This window comes from Scleropages formosus, chromosome 9 (assembly GCF_900964775.1).
Source record: "Scleropages formosus chromosome 9, fSclFor1.1, whole genome shotgun sequence".
Lineage (NCBI taxonomy): Eukaryota > Metazoa > Chordata > Actinopteri > Osteoglossiformes > Osteoglossidae > Scleropages > Scleropages formosus.
The window spans coordinates 14,103,313-14,113,062 of NC_041814.1; the positions used below are offsets into that span (position 1 = coordinate 14,103,313).

Sequence of the window (9,750 nt, forward strand, 5' to 3'; positions counted from 1 at the left end):
GCATAGTAATGTAACGATTAACTTCTGGAGATTTTCAACTGGAAGTCAGCACATGTTCAGCTCTGAACTGCAAAAATAAACCTATTTTTCGGAAGTGTCTGCTGAAAAAAAAATCAGTATTCTGCGAAAAAGCTTAAGTTTAAGATGTAAGCTACAACATTACATATTTGTAAGTCAGTAATAGTGAAAACAAATTTTTGGAATGTTCTCTAGACTACAGCTACTTTTACTGTAGTTTATTGAGCTATATTTATTTTACATTTGCAAACACCCATTCCTCACACATACATTCCATACATACAATACATTCCATGAACTCACCCTGTAAGGTGGGTTCCCATTGTAAGGGAATCAACTGACAATTACACACACACAGACACACACACACACACAGACACACACACACACTGTCTGAAGCTGTTTGTCCCACACGGGGTCGCAGCGAACTGGAGCCTAACCTGGCAACACAGGGCGTGGGGAGGGGACACACCCAAGGTGGGACGCCAGTCCGTCACAAGGCACCCCCAGCGGGACTCAAAACTCAGACCCACCGGAGAGCAGGACCCAGTCAAACTGACTGCACCACCTGACAATTAAAAAATAAATAAATCACATCCTGGATGAAAAAAAATTACATTTTCAACTTTTATTTTTTCTAGTCAGTTTTTGTTTCTCTTCTTTTATAAGTGCTTTTTACTCTTTCTCAATCTTTTCAGGAGACATTTTGATAACTTGAGATAGGGATGCTCCTAAGAATTAAAGTTCAGTGCATTACAACCTACATCTGTCACTCAACAAAACATTTGGGTAATGCCATTAGAAGCACTGTGTAATGGGGCTGTAGAGCGTTTTACTCTAGATTATAAGTATCAACTGTCTGAACCTCTTGTCCCATTTGGGGTTGCAGGGAGCCAGAGCCTAACCCAGCAGCACAGGGCGTAGGGCTGGAGGGGACACACCTAGGGCGGGACACCAGTCTGAGACCCAAGCAGGACTCGAACCCTAGGCCCACCGGAAAGCAGGACCTGGTCCAACCCACTGCGCCACCGCACCCCCCACTATTATTTAAAATCACACACACACACACACACACACACACACACACTTTCTGAACCGCTTGTCCCATACGGGGTTGCGGGGAGCCAGAGCCCACCTGACAACACAGGGCATAAGGCCAGAGGGGGAGGGGACACACCCAGGACGGGACACCAGTCTGCCGCAAGGCACCCCAAGCGGGACTCGAACCCCCGACCCACTGGAGAGCAGGATCCGGTCCAACCCACTGCACCACCGCGCCCCCCGATTTACGCAACCTTTATGAAAAAATAAACAGTTCTTTCCTCCACAATGAGCTTGCAGAAAAAAAAATCTGGACAATTTTGACAGTTGCCATCATTCTTCATGTTACAACCCCAGGTGTCTAGGGGTAGCAAGAGTGGAACATCAACTGAATGGTAACCAGTAGTAACAAGGGCCCAGCAAAATGACACATATAAGAACCAAGTGCTCAGTGTAGTTTCCTTTACAGTAGAAACTGAGGCAGATGTTCAAGTGACTTTGTACAATATTTACAAAAGACCCTTTCCAGAGGGAAAAGGAACTACAACAGTTACAAAGCAAAGAACGTAGAAAAACTATTTTTTATCTAGTAATACTACCCAAGCTATGGAAAGAAAAACAAAGGGCTCTTGAGCATCTGTGACACCCTAACTAAGGTATTGTATCCAACAACAGCCAAAAGTACAAGGGGTGGCACCTAACTCTTCCCAACCAGACAGTGGCACAACCTGTGTGTTGGACATGCAAGGCACGTAACATTCTTACCAGTTCTTTTTGCCAACAACACCACCAAGATAAACTAATCACAGTCAACCAGGGTACAATAACTGAACAGAAGCCATGAGTAACACTTCCATTGAAAACAAGGCGAAGTTATGCCCTGAAACATAAATCTGAGCATCAGTGGGCAAATAGGAGGGTTTTAAAGTGGCGGGACCTGGAGGTGATTGGTGCAGATGGAGGAAGTGGCAGCAGGACTGACGATGATCGACAGGGAATACAACCAATGGTAGAGAAAAGAACCTGTACGAGGCAAAAAAAAACCTCATAAACAGAGAAAGGAAAAACACAAGCTTGTACAGGGAGGCAATGCTCTGGTCTTATGAAAAGGGCGTTCTATATTTCAGTTTCTGTGATATAAGCAGATCAAGAACGAAGTCAGTATCATAATGATTATAACCATCGGCATCGGCTAAAGTCCAAGCCGAAAGAGACCGCGGTTCAAATTCGCTGCCCTAGTATCCGCAATCAAAGTAATCACCCTAAATTGCTCCCGTAAAAATATTCACCTAATTAAACCGGAAAGTAATTACGAGTAGGTTAATAAACAAACCCGAGAATGAACGTAAATAAGCGCAACTGACATAAACCACAGTTTTTCTCGCCGTGGAGTTGACCTGCCAGTGGGCGGGACTCAGACTCTGATTGGTCACTCAAGTGTCCATCAAAGGTGTCCTCGAGCTCCAGTCTTGCGGAACATTTCTCAAAGTTAAATTACAGTGCGGTTCTGGAGGCAGAGAGGGAGCAGAACTGGTTTGACCTGTAAATACGCAGCAATAACAGCAACCATGTCCGTCCTCTCCTTGTCAGGATGGTTAGACCTCAGCAGTGTTTTAATCTTTCTCTTTGTGCTTTTGATACTTGTGGACCTAATTAAAAACAAGGCTCCGAAAAACTTTCCTCCTGGACCACCGTGGTCCCTGCCTTTTGTGGGAGATCTTTTCCGTATCGATTCAAATAGAATTCATCTCCAGGTAGCAGAGGTACGTGCGTTTTGTCTCTAAATGAATTAATGCAGCCGTTAAAACCAACAGATTCACAAGGCAGGAGGAGGAGGTGAATTGAGCGGATCGTCGTTTTGCTGTGAGATTCTGTTGCGGCTCCTTTCGCTTCTAGTTCTGAGGACAGAACGAACACGGCGTGTTGCTGTTTTTCCTTCGATTTCTGCTGTTGCGCTATTTCTATTTTTCAAACTTCGTAAAAAGAATAATAAAGTCCGACTAGTACGAGGAACGGCTCAAGGTTAGAGCTGCTGCCTAAGTTAGACCCACAGGTTTGAGGTTCGAATCCCACCTGGCCTGTACATTCGAAGTACTTACTTGTCATTAGTGTTTTTGTAAAATTACCTAGATGTATAAATGAGTAAATAAATCAATTATTAATACTTACAATTAGGGGGTGCGGTGGCGCAGTTGGTTGGACCACAGTCCTGCTCCCCGGTGGGTCTGGGGTTCGAGTCCCGCTTGGGGTGCCTTGCGACGCACTGGCGTCCCGTCCTGGGTGTGTCCCCTCCCCCTCCAGCCTTACGCCCTGTGTTACCGAGTAGGCTCCGGTTCCCCGCGGCCCCATAATATGGGACAAGCGGTTCTGAAAGTCTGTGTGTGTGTACTTGCAATTATTAATTGTAACTTACTGGGAGAAAAGTACAAGTTTAATTAATAATTGTGGCTATTGGAAAGTATCCTACCCATGTTTTTATTTATCAGTAAAATATATTCATTTTGCTGTGTGTCACTCATTCCCTCCTCGATGTAAAAAGGCATTATAAATGTTAATGTCTTTATTATTACAAAGATATCAGTGGAATAAAACAGGTACAATATATGTTGATCGCAAACAGCTGTTGCCTTCATTGTTTCTCCTTATTATTCTTTAATTTTTAACAGCTATATGCTGGATGTGATTAATTTTTTACTTTAAAATAGAGGTATAAAACATAGGACTGTATAAAAATCAGTGAAACAATGTATAATACTGGACACATTAAGTCAAAATGAGTTGAACTTTGAAGTAACTAAATAAATAATATCACAGACCATTAGATTTAAAGATGAGTACCATTACGTTTTATTGTGAAAGGGGTTTGTGCTCGACTTGTTAAAAGAGGGAACAAATAGCAGATACTGTAATATACTGAATGTAAAATGATTTTTATTACATGTAAGGGACAGCTGGTAATGAAGTGGGTGGAGCTGTTGCCTTTGAACCCAAAGGTTGCAGGTTTGAATCCCACCCCCAGCTGTAGTACCCTTGAGCAATGCACTTACCCTAAATTGCTGTAGTATAATTACCCCGCTGAATAAATAGATGTGACTGTCAGTTGCTTTCAAAAAAGTCTTGGTTGAATGTGATGTCATATCAAGGGAAGCATCTCATACATTTTTTCTTTGAAAAAATTGGAGATGACTCATGTAGCACACTAGCAAAGGATTTTGTGCCTGCCTTCTGCTTGTCTTAATACAGAGATTTGATGAGAATTACCAGATTGTGGGTATTTGTCACAAAATTTACACACCGCCAGCAGAATATTCCTGGCACACCCACTTTCGATCCCTTACAGAAACAGCAAAACCACACTCACAGTCAGGTACCAGGGAACACGTGAACTTTGGTGATTGTAGGATGTTGTCCTGACAGGAGGTTGGAACTTAGAATCATGTACCATTCACACAGAGCTGCCAATTGTCTACCCTTTTCACTTGTACACTTTTTCACTTGTTCCGATTTTGTATGAACATTACAATATTTCTGTATATGAAGGGGGGGACACGGCAGCGCAGCGGGTTTGGCTAGGGCCTGCGCTCTGGTGGGTCTAGGGTTTGAGTCCTGCTTGGGGTGCCTTGCGCCAGACTGGCGTTCCGTCCTGGGTGTGTCCCCTCCCACTCCAGCCTTATGCCCAGTGTTGCCGGGTTGTGCTCTGGTTCGCCGTGACCCCCGCTTGGAACAAGTGGTTTCAGACTGTGTGTATGTATTCGAAGAAGCCCACATAACTCACTGACATAATTTTTCAGTAAACATATATAGTTCATCAGTAATTACTGTGTTGAGTTTTTGTTTTGCTTTTTCTAGTTTGCCAAGCAATATGGAAATATTTTTAGTATTCGACTGGGACAAAGGATGGTTTTCGTAAATGGTCTGAAGCCTGTGAAGGAAGCCCTGGTTGAACACGGTGAAAACTTTGTTGATCGTCCATCATTACCAATATTTACTGATATTATCCAGAACAAAGGTAATATTGTTTCTCCTGATGTTGACTCATATGAACAAGCATATAGTTAAGCAATTCTTATGTAAAGCTTGGGAAACTTAGTATATGTAATGCTGACTGCGTCTCTTATTGAGCCATTTGTCATTCACATTCATTTTCATTCAAAAGGCTAGAACACACACACACACACACACACACACACACACACACACACACACTTTCTGAACCGCTTGTCCCATTCGGGGTCGCGGGGAACCAGAGCCTACCCGGCAACACAGCGCGTAAGGCCGGAGGGGGAGGGGACACACCCAGGACGGGACGCCAGTCTGCCGCAAGGCACCCCAAGCGGGACTTGAACCCCAGACCCACTGGAGAGCAGGACCCGGTCCAACCCACTGCGCCACCGCGCCCCCCACTAAGGCTAGAACAGTAATATTAAAAATCTCTGAACCTGTTCCATCCACTAACGGACTATAAATGGATGCCAGATTTTAACAATGATACTGAAATGCTAACTTGAAAAACACTAAATTAATACAAATGTTTTAAAGGTTTGGCTGCCACCAATGGGTATCAGTGGAAACAGCAAAGAAGGTTTGCTCTCCATACTCTGAGAAACTTTGGACTGGGGAAGAAAAGTCTTGAGTCACAGATCCAAGTGGAATGTAGGTTCCTAAATGAAGTCATAGGGAACACTCAAGGTATGACTAAGACCTGGAAACAGGTACTGCTCTTTTAATTTAGATTTTTTTAATTTGTTGTTATCACTGACTGCTTATACTTTGATCATAAAAACTCCCATAGGTCAGCCATTTGAACCTCTTTCCGTTGTTAACAATGCTGTTGCCAACATCATCAGCTGTGTGGTGTTTGGCGATCGGTTTGACTACAGCGACAGCTACTTCCAAACACTGCTGAAATTAATCAATGAAGTAGTTTATCTGGAGGGAAGCATTTGGGCTCAGGTAAAGTACCTCATTTTACTTGTGTGTAGTTTTTCATTGATTTTAGGAATTTTATTTGTGTTGACACTTAATCCTGTCTCATTTATAAGTAATTTATAGAAATAAAAGTTTTCTGAGGAATTTACTGTTTTTGTTCTTTAGTTGTACAACATGTTTCCATGGCTGATGCGAAGAGTACCTGGTCCACACAAAAAAATATTTTCCCACTTGAGAATTTTGACTGACTTTGTAAAGCTAAAAATTAAGGAGCACAAGGAGGACTGGGACCCTTCAACTCCGAGAGACTACATTGACAGCTTCTTTTCTGAGATGGAAAAGGTAATATTAGAGAAGTAACCAGTTGAATTGCAGAATTTTTTTGCATGAAGTGAAATACAGTTACTTATCTGTTCTGCTGGTATCTGTTCTAATACAGAACAGAACAGAACATAATTTGTCTTTTTTTTTTTTTTTTTTTTTTGTCCCTGAAGTGGAAAGATGATGCTGAAGCAGGTTTCAATGAGGACAACTTGTGTTACTGCACTCTGGACCTGTTTGCTGCTGGGACAGAAACAACATCAACTACACTGAACTGGGCTTTGCTGTATATGATTAAATACCCAGAAATACAAGGTTGGTTTTCATGTTGCAGATAAGTCTACTGAAAGCTTGGCACAGTTATAAAGTTCTGTTAAGCATGGTCTACAAGATGAGAAATATCCATGTATTAACCTACTTTTTCATATTATATTTAATCAGTGACTAATAGAAATTATAGAGAATTTACGACGATAACTTTTCATATTATTTGAATGGTGTTGTTCATTCGAGATAAAACTGGATCAAGGCTGATAATTTTAAGTTTAATTTACCAGACATATACAAGTGGTGTCAAAGAATGGGTTTTAAAACTCATTAATGTTATGCTGTAATACGAACAAATGATCAAGATGTCCCAGCTGTGAAGTTTATACTCTCAAGATACAGGTACCTTTTCAGTTTCCTTATTAAAATTCTATTTACTCTGCTACACATTTAGAGAAGGTACAAGCAGAAATAGACCAAGTACTTGGACCCTCACGTCTGGCAACCATGGCAGACAGAGCCAATATGCCCTACACTGATGCTGTTATTCATGAGATACAGAGGATGGGTAACATTTTACCACTGAATGTGGTGCGTTTGACGACAAAAGACACCACACTGAGAGGATACACAATTCCAAAGGTAAGGTTTTTTTTTTTTTTTTGTTTCTTACATGTCAAGATCTTTTTCAGACTTTATATCCTGTACATTATAAACAATGTTAGAACAGTGTTAATTTTTTTTTAAATTTTAAATCTAAATTGATACTTTAATGGGTTTGGGGCAGCTGCTAAAGTAGTGGTTATCACTACTGCTTTTCACCTAATGAATGGTTGCTGGTTCAAATCCTATCTTTCGTTGTAGTACCTTTGAGCAAGGTTTTACCCTAAATTGGTCCGGTAAAATTACCCAGCTGCAGAAATGGGTGATAACTGTAATTACCTTAACACTATAAGTTCCTTTGGTGAACCGCGTCAGCTAAATGGATAAATGTAGAGCAGCAGTAGTAAATGTGTGAGGTTTCTTGCACTCTATATAATGTCATAATTGAGGCTTGAGAGACCTTTTATTTTTTCCAGGGTACTATGGTGGCGGCAACATTACACTCTGTGCTTTTTGATGAGACTGAGTGGGAGACTCCTTTCACATTTAATCCTGGCCATTTCCTGGATTCAGAGGGGAAGTTCAGAAGACGAGATGCCTTCTTGCCTTTCTCAGCTGGTAGTATATTACATGTGCAATGCCTTACTGATGAAATCTGCCTTTCCTGTTCTATATTTTACTGTGAGAAAGTTTGAAATACAGACATGGGCCGCTTATCGACGGGGATAAGTTCTGAGAAATGCGTTGTTAGGAGATTTCGTCATTGTGCGATCATCATAGAGTGTACTTACACGAGCCTAGGTAGTATAGCCTCGATCATAGAGTTTACTTATAGAAGCCTCAATGGCATATCCTCGATGCAGTCAAGAGAGGCGGTAAACACAAGATTTGTGACGCTGCTTCCAGCGTAACACAGCATAGTGTTTTACAGGAAACTTTTTCTAAGTAGGAAGAGTACACTGTTAAATAACGAAGAAGTACAGTATAGTAAATACATAAACCAGTAACATAGATGTTTATTATCATTATCACTGTACATAATTGTATGTGCTATACTTTTATACAACTGGCAGCGCAGCAGATTTGTTTGCACCAGCAGCACCACGAACACGTGAGTAACACATTGCGCTACGACGTCGCTAGTCAACAATTTTCAGTTCCATTATAATCTATTGGGACCACTGTCGTAAATGCGGTCAGCCATTCAGTGAAACGTCGTTTAGTGGCGCATGACTTTATACAACTCACTTCTCAGATGTCCTACTGTGCTTGAAAACAACATCAGTGATGATGACTTGGCTTCACAAATGGAAAGTACATTCAGAAGAATCTATGTCCCTGTGACAGCACAATTTAATAAAATTTTAAAACTCAGTTTTTATAGTATTGTTCAATATACTTGCTCAGTAAACAGTAAAAATTACGTGGCATGGAAATAGGAGTATAGTTCTCAAATGTCATGTTGTCTTTGTTTCCTTAGGCAAGAGGGTGTGTCTTGGGGAGCAGCTGGCACGAATGGAGTTGTTCCTGTTCTTCACCTCCCTTCTTCAGCGGTTCACATTCTCTCCACCCCCTGGTGTGGAGCCCACCCTGGAGTCCAAAGTGGGAGTCACCCACAGCCCTATACCATACAAGTTGTGTGCTGTACCCCGTTGAACACAGCAATGGCCTAAGGAAGGGTTTTTGCTGGAAATTTGAAAATGTTCCGATGCCACATTGAACTAATTTCCCGAAAGTGTACGATAAAAAAAGGAATAGAGTGGTGTAGGCATATGTATCCCATGGAAGTGCATAAGGTGGAGTTGTAACTTAAGTTACAATGTCATGTTACCTACTTCAGTAACAGGTGTTTTGGGTGTTTGCTTTTCTCATTGGGGGCAGGGGTGTGAAAATTAAGTTGCTATTATCACAAGGACCAAAACTGAATACATTTTAACAAATGTTCTAATTTTTCTAGGAGATGTATGATAACATATCTCATCAGTGTGAGTTGATAACTTATGCAAATTTTCAGGCACAAATTACATTTGCTACTAACTCAGAACTCTTGTAAATGGAGCTTCAGTTATACAAACCCCATTTCCAGGAAAGTTGGGACACTTTCTAAAACTGCAACAGAAACTCAAAAACTGTGATTTGTTCGATCACTTGAGTTTTTATGTAACTGATAAAAGTATAGAGAAGACATTTTCAGTGTTTTCACTTACAACACTAATTATATTTTGTAAATATAAAAAAAAACAAAAAAATGTTATGCCTGCAACACTCAAAAAAGTTGGGACAGAGCCAAAATAAGACTGAAAAGGTTACAGGTAACACTGTTCTGGAAGGTTCCACAATTAGCAGTTTAACCAGTAACAGGTGAGGTTATCAAGATTGACTATAAAAGAATGCGTGTGACCATCGAGCAGTCAGGTGGTATTGTTTGAGAAACAGTCATGCTACCGTGATGGACACAGCCCTATGGGCTCGGGAGTACTTTGAAAAATCATTGTCACTCATCACAGTCTGCTGCTGCATCAAGAAATGCAACTTGAAATTGTATTATGCAAAGAGGAAGCCATTTAGTAA

The 9,750-nt window shown here is 41.2% G+C and overlaps 1 protein-coding gene across 1 annotated transcript; it reads left to right on the top strand.

Moving 5' to 3' along the window:
- Positions 1–2,547: 2,547 nt before the first annotated feature.
- LOC114911252 (cytochrome P450 2J2-like) lies at positions 2,548–9,371 on the top strand. The gene is made up of 9 exons (XM_029254653.1): positions 2,548–2,822; positions 4,909–5,068; positions 5,599–5,748; positions 5,852–6,012; positions 6,154–6,330; positions 6,483–6,624; positions 7,031–7,218; positions 7,656–7,797; positions 8,660–9,371. The coding sequence occupies exons 1-9, from the start codon at positions 2,628–2,630 to the stop codon at positions 8,833–8,835; spliced, it is 1,491 nt and encodes a 496-aa protein (XP_029110486.1). The 5' UTR covers positions 2,548–2,627; the 3' UTR covers positions 8,836–9,371.
- Positions 9,372–9,750: the final 379 nt, after the last annotated feature.

What these genes read in the sequence shown, in the direction of transcription:
- LOC114911252 (XM_029254653.1), top strand. Translation starts at nt 2,628, where the DNA reads ATGTCCGTCCTCTCCTTGTCAGGATGGTTAGACCTCAGCAGTGTTTTA. An exon ending in TTCATCTCCAGGTAGCAGAG is followed by an intron (nt 2,823 to 4,908) that starts GTACGTGCGTTT and finishes TGCTTTTTCTAG; the next exon opens with TTTGCCAAGCAATATGGAAA. An exon ending in TGATATTATCCAGAACAAAG is followed by an intron (nt 5,069 to 5,598) that starts GTAATATTGTTT and finishes AATGTTTTAAAG; the next exon opens with GTTTGGCTGCCACCAATGGG.